At 46.5% G+C, this 16,422-nt stretch overlaps 1 protein-coding gene across 1 annotated transcript; it reads right to left on the bottom strand.

Annotated features, from left to right (window-relative positions):
• Window positions 1–81: 81 nt before the first annotated feature.
• On the bottom strand, window positions 82–15,397 carry aebp1a (AE binding protein 1a). The gene is made up of 21 exons (XM_030341699.1): window positions 14,712–15,397; window positions 12,343–12,609; window positions 11,745–11,792; window positions 11,418–11,483; window positions 11,039–11,116; window positions 10,885–10,944; window positions 10,472–10,540; window positions 9,635–9,712; window positions 8,487–8,596; window positions 7,922–8,061; window positions 7,420–7,504; window positions 7,055–7,199; window positions 6,063–6,142; window positions 5,354–5,477; window positions 4,698–4,894; window positions 4,148–4,321; window positions 3,587–3,712; window positions 2,926–3,190; window positions 2,044–2,183; window positions 1,673–1,772; window positions 82–930 (listed from the first exon to the last, which is right to left on the bottom strand). Exons 1-21 carry the CDS (start codon window positions 14,947–14,949, stop codon window positions 329–331), a joined length of 3,192 nt encoding a protein of 1,063 aa, XP_030197559.1. The 5' UTR covers window positions 14,950–15,397; the 3' UTR covers window positions 82–328.
• Window positions 15,398–16,422: the final 1,025 nt, after the last annotated feature.

Here is a 16,422-nt window from a genome sequence, read left to right as displayed (position 1 = left end):
GTTGTCAATTAGCTTTTTCTTATTTGGTATACATTAATTGGCCAACATAATTTGTAACATTTATAAAACGAGCAGTCTTGATGCTGACCCAGTATATTTTTATTCCATAGCCTCTGCTCAGCAGAAACCGTTTTCAGGTCAATTTTGTATAAACATAAAAAAGTAATATGGATATAAACTTGCAATTCTTTCTTTTTATATGTACCATTGAGATGCAATGTGGAACTTTATCTTAGGCTGATAGTAATGCAACAACATTTGGGCTGGTTAAGTAGGTACTTTCACACACAGGCGACAGTAAACTTTCATAAGCCTTAGATGAGCGTTTTCAGAAGTCGTCCACACTGTACTCAAAGGGGTAGTCCTGCGTGGCCGCCTGTTCAAACGACACCCCGTCAAACGGGCTCTCGCTGGACCACCCGACCAGAGGGTACCAGGACGTCGTGCTAACCCTGCTTTCCTCCGTTGGCGGCGGCGTGGTGGTGGTGGTGGTGGTCGTCGTCGTCGTCGTCGTGCTAGCGCGAGTCGTCGTCTGACTGTTTCGCAATCTCCTGAGGCGCAACTGTCGCACACGCATCATTCGCCTGCGCCGGAGTCGCTCCAGGTTTTCCGGGGTCCACTTCACTGCTTCTTCTGTAGCGCCTGCCACGCCGCTAACCGTCTCGCCATGGCTGTTGGCGTCATTCGGTCCGGCAGCTACAACGCTTGGTTTTTTGGGAGCGGTCGCGATTCCTTTCAGGGTCTTGCCCCTCAGGGCCATGATTTGTTGGATGCGGTTCCAGTTGGACTTGACCAGGTTGAAGCTGCAGGAGGTGGCGCTGGACTCGTAGCCAACCAGGCAGAGGCGGGTCTGGGGCGAGTAGCCGTCGGCCTTGGCTGTTACCTTGTACTCTCCAGGGTTCAACAGGCGCCAGTAGTCCCCGGCTGCAGCTGAGAGGGTCACATGATGGGAGAGGGTGGTTAGAGATGGTCACATGAGACTGGTGAGGGTTAGAGATGGTCACATGATGGGAGAGGGTGGTTAGAGATGGTCACATGAGAATGGTTAGGGTTAGAGATGGTCACATGATGGGAGAGGGTGGTTAGAGATGGTCACATGGGACTGGTGAGGGTTAGAGATGGTCACATGAGAATGGTTAGGGTTTGAGATGGTCACATGAGAGACTGGTTAGGGTTAGAGATGGTCACATGAGAGACTGGTTAGGGTTAGAGATGGTCACATGAGAGTGGTTAGGGTTAGAGATGGTCACATGAGAGTGGTTAGGGTTAGAGATGGTCACATGAGAGACTGGTTAGGGTTAGAGATGGTCACATGAGAGACTGGTTAGGGTTAGAGATGGTCACATGAGAGTGGTTAGGGTTAGAGATGGTCACATGAGATTGGTTAGAGAAGGTAGCCGTAAAGGAAACGACTCCTGACTAATGTGCCACAGTTTAGGTGCATTCACTAGGACGTTGTAATTGAAGTTGACACAAACCTCTATAACATAACCTCTATAAACTAATATCTGCATATGAATGAAGCATCTGTAGGCAAGGTCAAGATTTTGGGATTGTGAGCGTTTCTAGTTTCGGTTTGTAGACCATTTGTTGTCAGGGAAGTGGTGACCGATCACATTTGAGAGAACAGTATCACAACAAACGTACTATATATCGTAACGTTCTCCAGTACCTGTTCTGATGTCGTGCCTTATTCCCTCGACGGATATGGTGGCGTTGGATAAGGGCTGGCCCTCCATGTCTCTGACCAGACCCTTAATCCCTCGGTGCACCTGGGGGGAGCAGAGGAGCCTTAAGCACCAAGTAGAGATGGTCCACAATCAAGATGGCCATCAGTTACCAGAGGCTTTCATCCAAAGCGACTTATATTGATTCAATTATTTGTATACAAGTCATTTAGGAGGGGAATTTTGCTCAAGAAAGCAGTCAAACTCACCACTACAAAATCCTTCCCATGCCACAGTTTTGTCACCTAACGTGTCCACACAAAATCTTTCTAAGATACAATAACCTTTCTGAAAAGAGATGAGTCATTGTTGTGACCTGTTCTATGAAGGACAGCAGCGCTTCACGGTTGATCTCCCACTCTCTAGAAAGTTCACTCTCATGAGGAAACTTGTCGCAGCCCAGGAAGATGGTGAGCTCAAAACAGTTGGTGTGCAGGTAGCTGAAGTCATTCATACCTGCACAGAGGGGACATAAATACAAACAGGATTGCTTCTGGCTGACCGGTTATCTTGCCTTCTCCTCTAAAGTATGAATAACATACCTCACTTCATGCTGCCTTGTTTTTGTTGTACATGACCTCCAGTACAACCTACACTTTCAGTTATGTGACAGTATAAACGAAGTACAGATGTGGATGTCTCTGGGGCGATATCTATATAATTGGTGTCCGACGTTAGGTACTCCCGCCCGGAATCTGTGACACCATCACTAAAAGGGAGGAGCAAACGAGCTGAAAGCGTTTCTGTATTTTGTTACTATACTCCGAGGACTTCTAGTTATTTTCTGAGAATGCGACAAAGAAACTATTCTATTTCCCAAAGATGGTTGATAAATCACCCTCTAATGCAGTGTTTCCCAGACTTTTTTCTGGGGACCCATTGATTGTCAAATCATCACGATCCAATTCCTAATGGGCCTAATCTATAAATCGTGAGGAGAACGAATTTGTGCATAAATAAACATTCCTGACCATTTTTACTGCCATTTCCGTGTCACCTTATATATGATCTTAAACCAGCCATTTCAAAAAGATAAATCGAAAAAAAAATTACATTTGTTTGGTGACCCAATTAAAATCGGTATAATTATAATCTGTATATCTAATGACATGCTTCAAACCAGTTAACATTGCTGCGTGGCATTTGGGGGCTACGGTTCGGACAGAAGCACACGTGGGGTCCCTCCCTCCGTACTCACTCCCCACCACGGGCTTCCAGCTGGCGCGGTTGATGATGCCCTGGCCGCCGGTGATGTCGTCGGCGTGGCAGGACCCCCGGTAGCTCTCGGTCATGGTCAGGTGGCTGTGGGCGTAGGACATGGCCAGCCAGCGGAACATGGTGTCGTCGGCGGTCTCCCGCAGCGCCCCCTCGTTCTGCCGCTGGATCCGCGCCCACGTCTCCTCGTTCATCTCCCGCTCCTGGCCGGGCCGCTGGTCGTGCTGGGAGCGCTGGGCGTGGTTCTCCTGGGGGGGGAGGAGGGGTTGAAGGGAGAGGGAGAGGCCTCGGGGAGCCGCGCTGGTGAGCAGGCCGGCCCAAACGTGCTAGGTTCACCTAGGTCCGTCGAGGGTTTTGTATTTTTAATAAATGAGCACCCCCCAAATTAGAAAATGTCTGCATATGTTATTGGCTTTGACTCTCAAGTCACTGAATTTTTTTTCATTTGGAATGGCTTACCTGAACATGTTATTGAACATGTTATTTGATTTTCACCCTCAAGCTGACTATATCATTAACTGATTTAAATTATTTTTTACCTCAGGAGGGGCGTCCAAGTGACTACATCAAACGCACACCCTGACTTGGTTCCACCTCAAGTAACCCGTCGTGTACCCGTTGGGGAGGTGGTAGACCGGCCTTACTGATTTCGGGGGGCGCAGCATGTCCAAGGGGTACGCCACCATATTCTCTCCTCCCTGCAGGTTGGCCCCGAGGACGAAGGGGCTGCGCTCCATCCAGCTCATGATGGCTTTGGTTTCCACGGCAACCTACGCGACAACACTTCCAATCAGTCCCTTTAATCATTCTCCCGATACATGGATTGCACATTGACCACATAATTACTTGATAATTTTGCACTCTTTTATATTATGTATTCGTTTTATATGTTCTTTGTTGTATTTTATCATGCCTTGTGTTTATTACTACTTAATATTATTCTATACTTTGAATTATTCTGTACCACAGTTTAAACACATTAAGGCCCAATCCCATTTCTACCCCTTACCCCTCCCCCTTGTTTTGAAGGGGTAAGGGGTAGAAATGGGATCGGGCCTTAAACTCATCCATCCAAAGTGTAGTGTATTCAGATACCGATCTGAGGGGCAGGGTGGGGCTACGGCGTCTTGCTCAAGGGTTCCTATACAGGAGCACTGGGGGGGGGATCGAACCCTTGACCTTCCTGGCCTGTGTAGTAAACTCACAGAGCCGTTCAGGAAGTTTTCGGGGACTGGGATGTGGTGGTTGGGCACCACGCGGGGCACCCAGCCTCGGTCTTCCGCCCCCCAGAGGACGCTGTTGAGGTCTGGGAAGTTCTCGAAGATGTCATAGCCTTCCTCCGACCAGTGGCCCAGCGCCCAGTTCCCCATCTCCGAACCCTGAGCGAAGGTTAGCACGAAAGGGAATCAAACGGTGGAACTCTTTCAAAGTGTCCCAATACCTTTAGTGTATACATTAGATTCCTATTAGTGGTCCCAGTGGGACTCGAACCCCAACCCTGGCACGGTCAGGCTCTACCAGCTTAGTAAATCGGAACCACTGTGCTTTTCTACCTGGTTGTCTACACATTGATATAACATTGCATTAACAACATTTATAATTATATTCCATTACTAATATCTAGTCTGTTATATCTGTTTATACTTTCACTTAACATTTTGGGTTACTAGATGTAATTGCGTTTTCCGCGATTAACCGAGAATCCTGAGAAAGATAATTTCCTGATATACCTACTAAAGTCACGTGACATATTACCATCTCAAACGCCAGCTCGTAGGCGTCGGGATTCAGCGAGGGCACCAGGTGCATTCTCGTGCTGTCCACCAGGCGGCGCACTCTGGTGTCGTCCTCGTTGTACTTCTTGCAGAGGAACTGCATCAGCAGCAGGAGAAGCTCTCGGCCCATCGCCTCGTTGCCATGGAGACCCGCAGTGTAGCGGAATTCTGGTTCACCTGTTGTCAATTACAGTGTAAACGAATGGGAAACGGTTCCTGCAGGACACTGAAAGGTTTATGTGGTATTGATTAAGATAGTTTCAGCCTGGCATTGGCAGTGGTATTCATGATATAGAATCATGGGGATACATCTATACAGCTCTACGCACAAAAGCTTTTAATAGAGACTGAATAACACCAAAACGGTTCTTTGATGAATGTGTACTGCCTTTCTTACAAGATTGACTTAGGTTTCTGGTGCTGCTATACAATCCATAGTCAGGAAAACCCTTGTCTTGAGAACCCTTATTGCTCTGGGGACTTTTGGGATCTAACCCAGTACCTTTTGGCTGGGTGTCAAACACCCAATAGCCACTGACCTTACCTGCCCTTAGCTGTAATCTTGACCTGCTTCTTAGCATGTTAGCATGCTAGCATGCTAACTAAACCCAATGAAGAGCGTTCCTTCGTGGCTACCTCTCTCATGCTCCCCGGGGTTGTCTGAGATCTCCATAGCGTACATCTTCAGGCCACCGTAGCTTTTGCCCACGTTGTAGATCCTGGTGATGTTGGGGCATTCCTCATTGATCACCTTCATCATCTTCATCAAACAAGGAAGAGGAGTGGGAATTTAGCAGGAGAGATTTTTTTTGTTTCGATTCCCCTGCCTAGTGATTCAATCATACGAATATTAAGACATATATACATCTGTTTATGTCTTTCATCAGAGCCTCCTTCCAACCCCAGCCCGCTTGCTTACTGGTCATGTGTTCTGTGTTTCAGCCTGACAGATCTTTTAATATTATCTTGTAAGGTGTTTTCAACTTTCAATTGTTAACCCCTTATCGGGAACTATTCCGGATGACACTTACAGGTCATCCTGACCTGTTCTTCTTCTGCATGGCATTGTTCGATGTCTACGCTATAGACAGCGTACACAAGCTCCTGTTTTGCGTTGGCCTCTCTAGTGTTTTTTTCCCAGCACCCAGACAACTTAGTCACATTAGTGAGTGTATGTGTGTGTGTTGTCGGGGTGTATCTGTATACATGTAACACATTAAAGGCAATATCAGCTGCCAATTAGAAACAAGATGACTGCCAGGTGAATAAGTCCTGTTGGGACCAAAAACAGCACCTGCTTTACCTTTCTTCTTGTTTTGTATGAATGCAGTCCATCATCACTAACCTGTCTCATGTCCTTGTAGTTGTGGTGTCTGAAGTCAAGAGCGTCCGAGGCATTGACCGTGGTCTCTGACACGTATCTGTCTGGGGGAAGAAGCAACATGGCCACTGTGTCAATCTGAGGGCCCACTCACACTAGGGCCGTTTGCCTGTTCCGTGCTGCAGGTAGATTCAGCACGATTCCCCCCCTCCCCACTCCCCCCGCTGGCCCGTGGTCACACTGCTCCCAAAGGCCGTGGCCTGGGCACGATTGCTCCTTCATACATACGTCATCACGTCGTAATACGATAAATACTTCATCACCAAGCGTCCTTGCCGCCATAACGACGGAGAACAACAACGTGAATGCTGTCGTCTGCCAAAATTTCAAGTAAACACTCAACTTCACTATCGTACCAACGTAAACCCACTCGTGAACCGCATGCCGCCATTGTTTAAAATGATTGTTGTGGGGAAGAAGGGCATGGACCTAAAGAAAGAAGGGTCGTGGCCGTAGTGAGGTTCACTGCTATTGACATACTATTGTTATTGTCCTAGGAGCCTACCGGGTAGTTCTGGCTGCTAGTGCTGTCTGCTTAATTAGAACGTCAAGGCCAAACCCCGGGGTGAGGGGTTAATGTCCTGTTGGGGCCATCAAGGCTAAGAATGTAGGTTAGGATTGTACGATTTTGATAAAAGTCTCCTCCAAATAGCATCTATTCATTTTCATATATTTGCGTGGTTGTATACCTGCCATAACATGTTTCACATATATAGGCTACATACATACATAAGTGTTGAAAATATAAAACATTTGTTTTGCGCTCTCATTATCCATTCTTAGCAGGAGGGCGGACCCCCAGTGGGAATTGAACCCACAACTCGGTCACCGTTAATGCCACGCTCTACCGATCATGGTAAACGGTTGGAAAGCACGCACTCATTAACAACCTCAACGGGGAGTTTGTTATTTGAAAGAGTTGAATGGGAGTGATGGGGTGTTTGTGTGGTACTGACTGGGTAGCTGACAGGCCAGGACCTCGGAGCGGAGACATAGGCTGCCGTTCCAGCTCTGAGGGAGGATCCGGATGTAGCGCGACACCACGGGAACATCAAACTGGGCCAGGACCGGAGTGTCCTTGTCCACGTTGCCGTAGAACAACTGACGGGGAGGGAGACACAAGATTAGGCCTGCTAAAAACTAGTCCGCCATTGGCAGACGTTTTTATCCTAGGTAATGTAAGTCACATAGTCATAGTCATTAGCCATCAGCCTAAGGGCAAGGATGTCTGTGGTCATTGGGGTTCGAACCCAGTAACCTTTTCAGCGAAGAATCAAAAACACTCCCCCACCCCCCCCCCCCCCCCCCCCTGCTTACTGACCCATTCGGCGTAGCCATCATGAAGGACGGTCCAATCGCGGGTGTCGTTACTGAAGGACACGTAGAAGGACGACACGAAATCCTCACTGCAAAAAGAAAAGAAATACGAGGAATTAGTCAACTCTTTACAAAAAGAAAATCCCTCCCCTTTTCTTATTCCACCACCATCCTTGCTCCCTTAAGCGGAACAGTCACACATAACGCACATGTTTCACAGCACACGTCCTCAACAGCGCTCTCATGTTAGAAACTTGCAGAGCAGGGCCATACCGTTTACCTCAGCTGGTATTCTTATTTATCTGTATATTTCATCGTAATTTGTTATTAGTATCAATTATCTTTATTTGTTATCCATATATTTTTTACCTTTCTTATCTATTTAAAATTCGAAACGTCTGGATGACATAACATTTTTGCTGTACTATGTGCAATGAAAATAAAAGAGAATTATATTTGATTCTACTCTCCAGGAGGGTACGGGGGGGGGGTCCTCTGGGCCTGACCTGGTGTCTGAGTTCCTGCCCTGGGTGATCACCCCGGTGAACTCCACCTCCTTGCGGGCGTCCAGCTGGAACCAGTGGCTGGTGTCCTCTGAGTCGGCACACCACGCCCCGCCGTACATGTCGTCCTCCTTGTCGGAGCCCTTCAGACCGACACAGAGAGGACCATCAACTGTCTGAACTGTTCGGCTTTCATCCAACGCGACTACGTACTGGTGTAGGTGCTCTCTAAATGCAGAGGGGTCTGCATTGTGTCTAGAGCCCCACTTGGCGGGCATGCATGTGTGTATGATTGCATACATACAGTGCATACAGTCATTGTAGCTCTGAGCTGTGGTGGAAGTTGCATTGCAGTAAGTGTCGACCTGCTGGATTACAGCGTAGTCACGCACAGTCACACTCTGAAGCAAATCACGCCTTTTCTCTCCTCTCAGACAACGATGTAGGCCTGAGGAGTAGTCTGTGTGTGTGCGTGTGTGCGTTTGCATGTGTGTGTGTGTGGGTGTGTGCGCTTGTCATCGTGCATTAGTGTGTGTGTGTGTGTGTGTGTGTGTGTGTGTCTGTCTACCTGCATGTTGAGACGTCCTCTCTGGGCAGCGAAGCCGTGGTGAGACTGAGAGGAGGCCAGCAGCTGTTCGTCCTCCACCTTGTGAGACTCCAGACCCAAAGGAGGACACTCTGAGCAGAGACACAACCACAGCAGCTCAGGTCAGAGACACAACCAGAGCAGCTCAGGTCAGAGACACAACCAGAGCAGCTCAGGTCAGAGACACAACCAGAGCAGCTCAGGTCAGAGACACAACCAGAGCAGCTCAGGTCAGAGACACAACCAGAGCAGCTCAGGTCAGAGACACAACCAGAGCAGCTCAGGTCAGAGACACACGTCCCAATGCCATGACGTCAATGCAGCTTGAGACCTCAGCCCTGCTACAGTGTCAGCACAGAGAAGGTATCGCCATCATATGTGTCTAGGAAACTACTACTACTACTTCTACTAGCTACAAAATACTATGTACGTATGTACTTTTTGTGGAGTATACACACTTTATTTCTACAGGGTCCTTGGGTACCTTGATGTATAATTATTATTATTATTAGGAAAGATAACATTAAGGCTCCTTGAAGTTTAACTTTAAGGAGGTAGAGCTAGTACAATAGAAGATGGGCGGTTCTTTTTTTAAATTTGGGACTGGAGAATACAACACGATAGAATATAATAGAAAGACCCGTAAACTGTTTTTATCATACTGGAGAGGTAAATCATACAGTCTCTGATCGGTTTATTCAACATGAAATAACATTATTCACTTTGAAGGCTTTTTCAGCAATGTAAAATCATATGTTTTGTGTTCACACATAAACCCTTCTGGACCAAGTCTCTCATTTTCTCTGACAATACTTGCAAATTATAACGTAGAAGTTATACGACTGTATCCTACCACAGTCTAAACCTCAGCCACAATGCATAGACGCACACACGCAGACACACAGACACACCCACTCACCCACACATACACACACATACACAGAACCACACACATACACAGAACCGCACGCACACAAACACAAAACCACACACAGACAGACAGGCAGTCAGACACAGACCCACTCTCCACCATAATAATAATTACCACAGGAACCGCTGTAAACAAATCTGTTTCGGCGAACACACTTGGCCTGTACAGGGCTTACAAAGACCAGTAAATGTCCTCCTACTTTTTGGCTCCTTCGGCTCCAACATCTGCTTCATCCGCTCCTCCTCCTCTTCCTCCCACTTCTTCCTCATTCGCTCGGCTGCGGAGAGCAGATGGGGAAAGGGTATGTGAGGAAGAAACCGTGTTTTCAAATGGACTGCACCCCTCAGCCAGATAAAAACCTTATCCACATGTTGGCTCTCTGGCCTGCTCTATTTACCTGTTGCAGCAGATGTGCAGCTCAAAGTAGCCTTACATAAGCTGACCCTCTCCCTGACCCACATAACATGCTCCTTGGCGTATACTAAAGTGCTTTAATGACATTGGTAAACAACATGGTGAATTTGGTGTAAAACGGGGGGAATTAAGAAGCCGCTATCTTGAGTTGTTAAAGTTTCCCCCCACAGCGGTTTGAGAATGTTGTGGTGGAATGCAGTTTTTCCATAACCCTTCACGCAGCCATCTCCATCTATCACACACACACACACACACACACACACACACGTGCACACCCACGTGCACACCCACGCGCACACACACACACACACACACACACACACACACACACACATACATACACCCATACACAGATTCACGTGCACTTGCACACACCCACGCAGACACACACGCATGTGCACACACCCACGCACATACTCACGCAAATGCACAAACCCAGGCACATACACACGCACGTGCTTGCACATACACACCTGTCTTACTCCCACACTTACGGTAGAGAAACAACCAAATAGAATGTCCCTGGTCGTCTCATAATAACAGACTGAAATAACTTAATGCACCTCACCACTGGAGGAGGGGATCAGAAAACAAACATGGCCCTTTTAGAAAATCAAAGAACCTTCCAGACGTTTCTCCGCCTTCTCTTTCTGGGCTTTGGCAGTTTCCTCCTCCAGCCTCTTTGCAGCCACTGAGGAGCGGGAAAAATCTGAATCAATCATTTAGATCATGGTAAATCAGAGGGATCAGTTGTATGCGATGTGCAGTATGTTTCGTCCATGAATGTTTGTGGAAACATTATGCAAGTGTCTTCATTCATCTGCAAGTATGTCCATTCATTTAAATTAGTAACAAAGTTATCCGATCAACTTGTGGCCGAGAACCAATGAAAGCACAATCAATGTTGGACCGACTAAAGATTTAAGCAGAGATTTCTGAAAAAAAACACATACATTTAGTTATTCATAACCAAGTGCTCATGAGACAATACGACTTGACCACAATAATGAATAGAAAGGAAGAAATAAAACGTACAGTCTGAATATTCATATTCCTCATACCAGGCAATCATGGGTTGTGATGAGGTTACCTCCTCTGGAATAGAAGAAAACAGCATACTTTACATGGCAGACAGACTTGAATCCAACCCATCCTTTCATACAGTGTGCACAGGTTTACTGTGGGCTACCTGGGATGTACATGATGACCTCTGTGGTTGTGACTCGCTTTTTAAGGTCAGGTTCAACTGGTTCCTCAAATACATCATCTGGAAGGAAAAATACATGAATACAACATCTTGAATTGAATTAGTCCTTCAAGCAGTCTAATTGTGGTAAAAGCTGAAGGGTTTCTGGCTAGATCTATAATGATTGATAATTGTGAATTATGAATTGTTTTAGAACAAATGGTTGGTTATTCATTATCCAGTGTGTACTTCTCTGTGTATTACTCCTTGCATTGTTCTAAACAGAGAGGGATGGATTGATAGAGAGATAGATAGAAAGATAGATGGATGGATGTCTAGAGAGATAACAGCAATATAAAGAATATGGATAGACCCGGCCTACATCTTGAATTCCAGTGTTCGTTGTCATTTTCATTTAGGGTTGGAGCCGTTGGCGGCTGATGACCGACTGTAGCAAAGAAAACAAAATATTAGGCAATGTCGCTTGATATCCGCTGGACTACTAATCCTCGAAGTGATTCCAGCTACAAAATCTAAGACAGAGTTGTACATAATTACCATTTTAAATCTTTAGAAGGTTTGAGTTCAATTCATAAATGCCTAATGTTTGGGCCATTGTGGTTCATCTGTAACAATATTGCGGCTCCTGTGGCATGGCAATGCTAAAGTTGTGTTTTGTGTTATTCCTTTATTCATCCACTCAACTCACCGAGGTCTGGTGCGGGAGCAGTTTCCTCGGGTGTCACAGCAGGAATCACTGGGGAAACATCACAGTGCATCACTATAGCATCACTGGGGATGATTAAGGCATGTAATATCTCTGTTATGTTTATCTTAATACATGTTATGCATAATATATATATTCTGAATGTTGGGCATTGTACAAGCTCAAAAGAAAATCCATCCAATGCTTGAACACTGCACCAACAGCCAACTCTAGAATTGAGTCTGCAGTTGGCAGTTCCAAACTGTCAACTGCAAACAGCCAAAACGTCAGTCAACTTCAGCAACAGCCAACAGGTATGAGGTAGTGGCCCAGTGTTGGTGTGTGTTGGCGTTTGTTGAGACAGTGTGCAAGCACTTTTATGGGGCAGAAAAAAAACGTGTCGCTAGACTGTTTGACTCCCAGCCCCGAAGGAACTGTGTTCAATCCCCAATGTCCGCACCTATTAGCACGCATTCTTGAGCGAGATTCTAACCCCAACGTGCTCTTTTAATGACGTTTTATTTTACTTAGTGATTTGGATTTTTTTAGGCATCTACTAAAATTAGCCACAAAGTGTTTGTTTTTCTGGAGATGAACATACCTTGGTCCCAACCCAGTTCGGCCAGAATCCTCCTCTCCTCCTCCTCCTCCAGACTTGGACGCTTGGTGGGTGGGGTCCTAGCCCTGTCCTGGGTGGGCTCCGTGGGTCGGGGTTTCCTTGGGGCTTTGGGCTTCTTGGTGGCCTTGGGGACCTTCGGGGCCTTGGGGGCTTTTGGTTTCTTGGTGGCCTTGGGGGCTTTTGGCTTCTTGGTGGGCTTCGCTCCTTTCTGCTTCTTGGCCTCTTTCTCCGCAGCCTTCTTTGCCCTAGCTGAGAGAGAGAGAGAGAGAGAGAGAGAGAGAGAGAGAGAGAGAGAGAGAGAGAGAGAGAGAGAGAGAGAGAGAGAGAGAGAGAGAGAGAGAGAGAGAGAGAGAGAGAGAGAGAGAGAGAGAGAGAGAGAGAGAGAGAGAGAGGGGGGGGGGGGGGGGGGGGGGGGGGGGGGTTAGGATAGGGGAGTTAGGATAGGGGAGTTAGGGAGAGGGAGAGAGAGAGAGAGAGAGAGGATAGGGGAGTTAGGGTGAGAGAGGGAGAGAGGATAGGGGAGTTAGGGTGAGCGAGGGAGACAGGAGTTGGAGGGAGAAAGGCGAATTGTGAAAGGGCGAGAAAGATAAAAGCATTGTTGGCGCCAAAAATAAATCATGTTGGCTTTTGACTAAATAGAGGAGAGACTCACAAAGAGAGTACAGACATTAATTTGTACCCAGAAGAGACAGGGTTTGAAGGAGAAAGAATTTGGCCCACTTCGTTGTGTATTTTGGTTATGAACCAAACAATTACTCAAACCTGAACTTGGAAGAAATACACCTGGCACATCCACAGACATTTACTTTTGCTATAAACCCAGTTTAGTGGAGAATACCTGGAGTGTTTGAACCGTCTGCTCCAACATACGAGTGAATGGAAAATCACACGAAGACACATGGATATGTTCGAAAGTTTTCTAGTCTAATCCCTCTGTTATAAAGAGGCAGACATAAGATAAGGATTTTGGTTTCTGCTGCGGGACGTGTATTGTCAACATCTACTCCTCTACTAAAACCTAGCATACCAATAAAACCAAAACATTGGCCTCAATCTTGATGTTACTGCTTCCTCTAACTACATCAAGATCTTAAACTCAATATGAACCTAGGCTGGCTGGATAAGACATGGGATTTGCTTGGAAACATACCAGCTCATTTGTTAAGTCATCCTTGAACAAGAGAGCAAAGCACCATGGGAATAATTAACAAGACGGGAGATGATTCCAGATGTGTATTGGATCCCCATTAGGGGCTTGAGAGGAGCCTGCAGGCTCAGTAGAGAGCCAGTGCTGGGAGTAGTATTAAGGAGGACTATGTGGTTTCACGTCCCTGTTTTTGAGCAGAGTGAGGTTTTTTTCCAGGGGGTGGGCTGACCTCCGAGCCAGCCTGTTAATGCTGCCTGCTCTTGTAAAGCCTGCCTCCTGCGGGTGGGATTGGGGGGGGGGGGTGGGGAGTGGAAATGTTTCTGTTGTGAGTCATTACTTCATCAACGCTCCTCTACTCTTTTTTAACCTTCCCCCCCCGTAACAAAGTGCCTTCCTCAGTCAGTTTGAAGGAAAAACATGGCGTAGAGAGAGCCTGTCATGGTGGTGCTAGTTTGGGTGGTGGCGGGTTGGGTGGTGGGGACAAAAGTGGTAGTGAGGATGGATGTGGCGGTGATGGAGGCAGTGGTGGTGGTGGTGTTGGAGGCGGTGGTGATAGAGACGGTGGTGATAGGGGTGGTGGTGGGGGTGTTGGAGGTGGTGGTGGTGATGGAGACGCTGGTGATGGAGACGGTGGTGATGGAGGCGGCGGTGATGGAGGCGGCGGTGGTGGCGATGGAACGAGTGGAGGTGGTGGGGGGGTAACGGGGTCGATTATGGTGGAAGTGGGTGAGGTGGTGGTGTTGGCGGTGGAAGTGGAGGACATGGTCTGGCCGCTATTAAAGTTGCGGAATCAGCATAGCAGACTCCAACATCGCTGAGTCATTACACATTTCCCTTCATTTTTCAGACAGCACATCCATGAGGGTATTGTTAATGTTTTCAATAACAAGGTAAACATCTGTCACTCTATAAGTGGACTAGACACATGTTGACTCCGTCTTCTAAGTTTATTGTTTCAATGGAGGATTGGTGACTCTGGGGTGAGGAAGATGGAGGACGGGTGTTTAATAACACTTGAGGTGGTTCCTCTATTCAAACCAAATGTTCAACAGCGTCTAGAGGTCACCTTTCTCGCTCCTCTGTTCTTTATTGGCTGTCTGCCTACTGAGAGCTAAAAAAAAAACATTCCTTGTTTCATCCGCATAGAAATTCCACACATACACACACGCACACATCACGGGGAAGTCGGTTTATCTTCACTTACCTGCCTCTATTTCCTCTGGTGTCTTCTTCTTTTTCGGTTTTGCTTTATCCTTTTCTGTTGCCTCTACGGGTTCATCTGACATCTCAGCATCCCGTCCCACCGTTAGTCTCTCTCTGGACCTGGTAAGTCCACGGACCTCTCTCCTGGAAAGTCCGTCTTCTTGCACATCTTTGTCGGCACAGGCCAAAGTCAAGAACAAGAAGAGGCTGACCCAAACAAACAGTAAAACAACCCTCATCTGTGCAATGTGAACCCCCCGCTGTTTATGGATCAACTGGCAAATAAACGTTGCAAAACGAACTTTGTTTTAGAAAAGCTGAGGTTACAATGGACCCCTGACTGCGGACAGCAAAAGACCTCCCCAAAAAAACACAAAAGATCCTGCTGCGCAACAGCTCTACAAACTCAAACTTTTGCGCAATCGCATTGAACCTTTGAAACCTCACGAATGATGAGTTGAAGGCAGTTTATCCTCATCCAGATGTCAGGCAAAAAAGATGCGACAGTGTTAGAGAGCATCTCCGGTCTCCTGCAGGGTTTATAAGCAGTGGCGCGTCTAACAGCTTTTTCACTTTGCCTAGCGTCACAGATAACGTTTTTGAGTCTTGTTGTCTCCCCCGCCGCTCGCGTTCACTCAAACTCCCCGAGTCAAATCCACGCTCCTTCAAGGCCCTTCACCCCCTCTCGCCATCAACTCCACACGCAGGGGGCGGGGCCTGTGGGGGGCGGGGCTAAGGGGGCCCACGTGACATTCCACAGCCCAAGGCAGAAAGGGAGAAGGAAAACTAAAGAAAAAACTCTCAAACAATGAAATAAAGCTAAATAAACATAGTCAAGGAAAGAAAGACAGCGAGAAAGATAAACACGAGAAAAAGGTAAAGAAACGGAAATGAGGATAGAGAAAGAGAGTTCAAGAAAGAAAAAAAGAATTCGAGAGAGAAGAAAAGAATTAAAGACTATCAATGGTTTCACTTAATCCATCTCATTAATGACCTTCCTGTCCAAAGGAAGATGTGGACCTGGGCTATAAAGATGCTGCTTCTTGGCCATCGATCGGTCACCACATCACCTTAATTATAGGACTCACAGACAGATGTTATTGTTATTCTCAGCGATATTAATTCCATTCTCCTTCATCACAAGATCCTTCTCCATGTCTCACATTCATCTTTATTTGATATTTATCATATCATTGTTGTTTTGGTTGTGTGGTTTTCATTTAAACAAATGTTTGATATTTCTATCTTTTTTATATACTTTGTAAATATAAAAGGTAGGCCACTATTAGCCGCTCTTCAGTCTCTTCAGATTTCAATTTGAACTTATTTAAGTCCATATGATGGAAACAGGCAGTTCAGAAGCCGAACGAGAAAGTGCGAGACGGAGAGACAAAGGGACATTCGATAGAAGGAGAAGAAAGACAGGATCATGTGAACACATGTTATCTGGTCCAGCTGCATAACATGCACCCTGCTGTGCGTCTGTTCCTCATGTGGTTCGCCGACACGACGCTCGCTGACGGGAATGAGATGACTAAATGTGAAAATTGATGATTTATGAGTTATTCGATCTGTTTTTTTCAGCATTAGGCTACATGTAGGCTAGGACTATTGTAAAAAGACCATGGAAAGATATTCAAATGAAAGAGAAAATAGACAAACATAAACATTAGGTCTTAATTTATGCTTTAATTTAACAAAATACTGCAGTT

Source organism: Gadus morhua, chromosome 19 (genome assembly GCF_902167405.1).
Source record: "Gadus morhua chromosome 19, gadMor3.0, whole genome shotgun sequence".
NCBI classification, from domain to species: domain Eukaryota; kingdom Metazoa; phylum Chordata; class Actinopteri; order Gadiformes; family Gadidae; genus Gadus; species Gadus morhua.
Note: the sequence above shows the minus strand (reverse complement) of the source record. Positions and strands in the feature narration are given on the sequence as shown.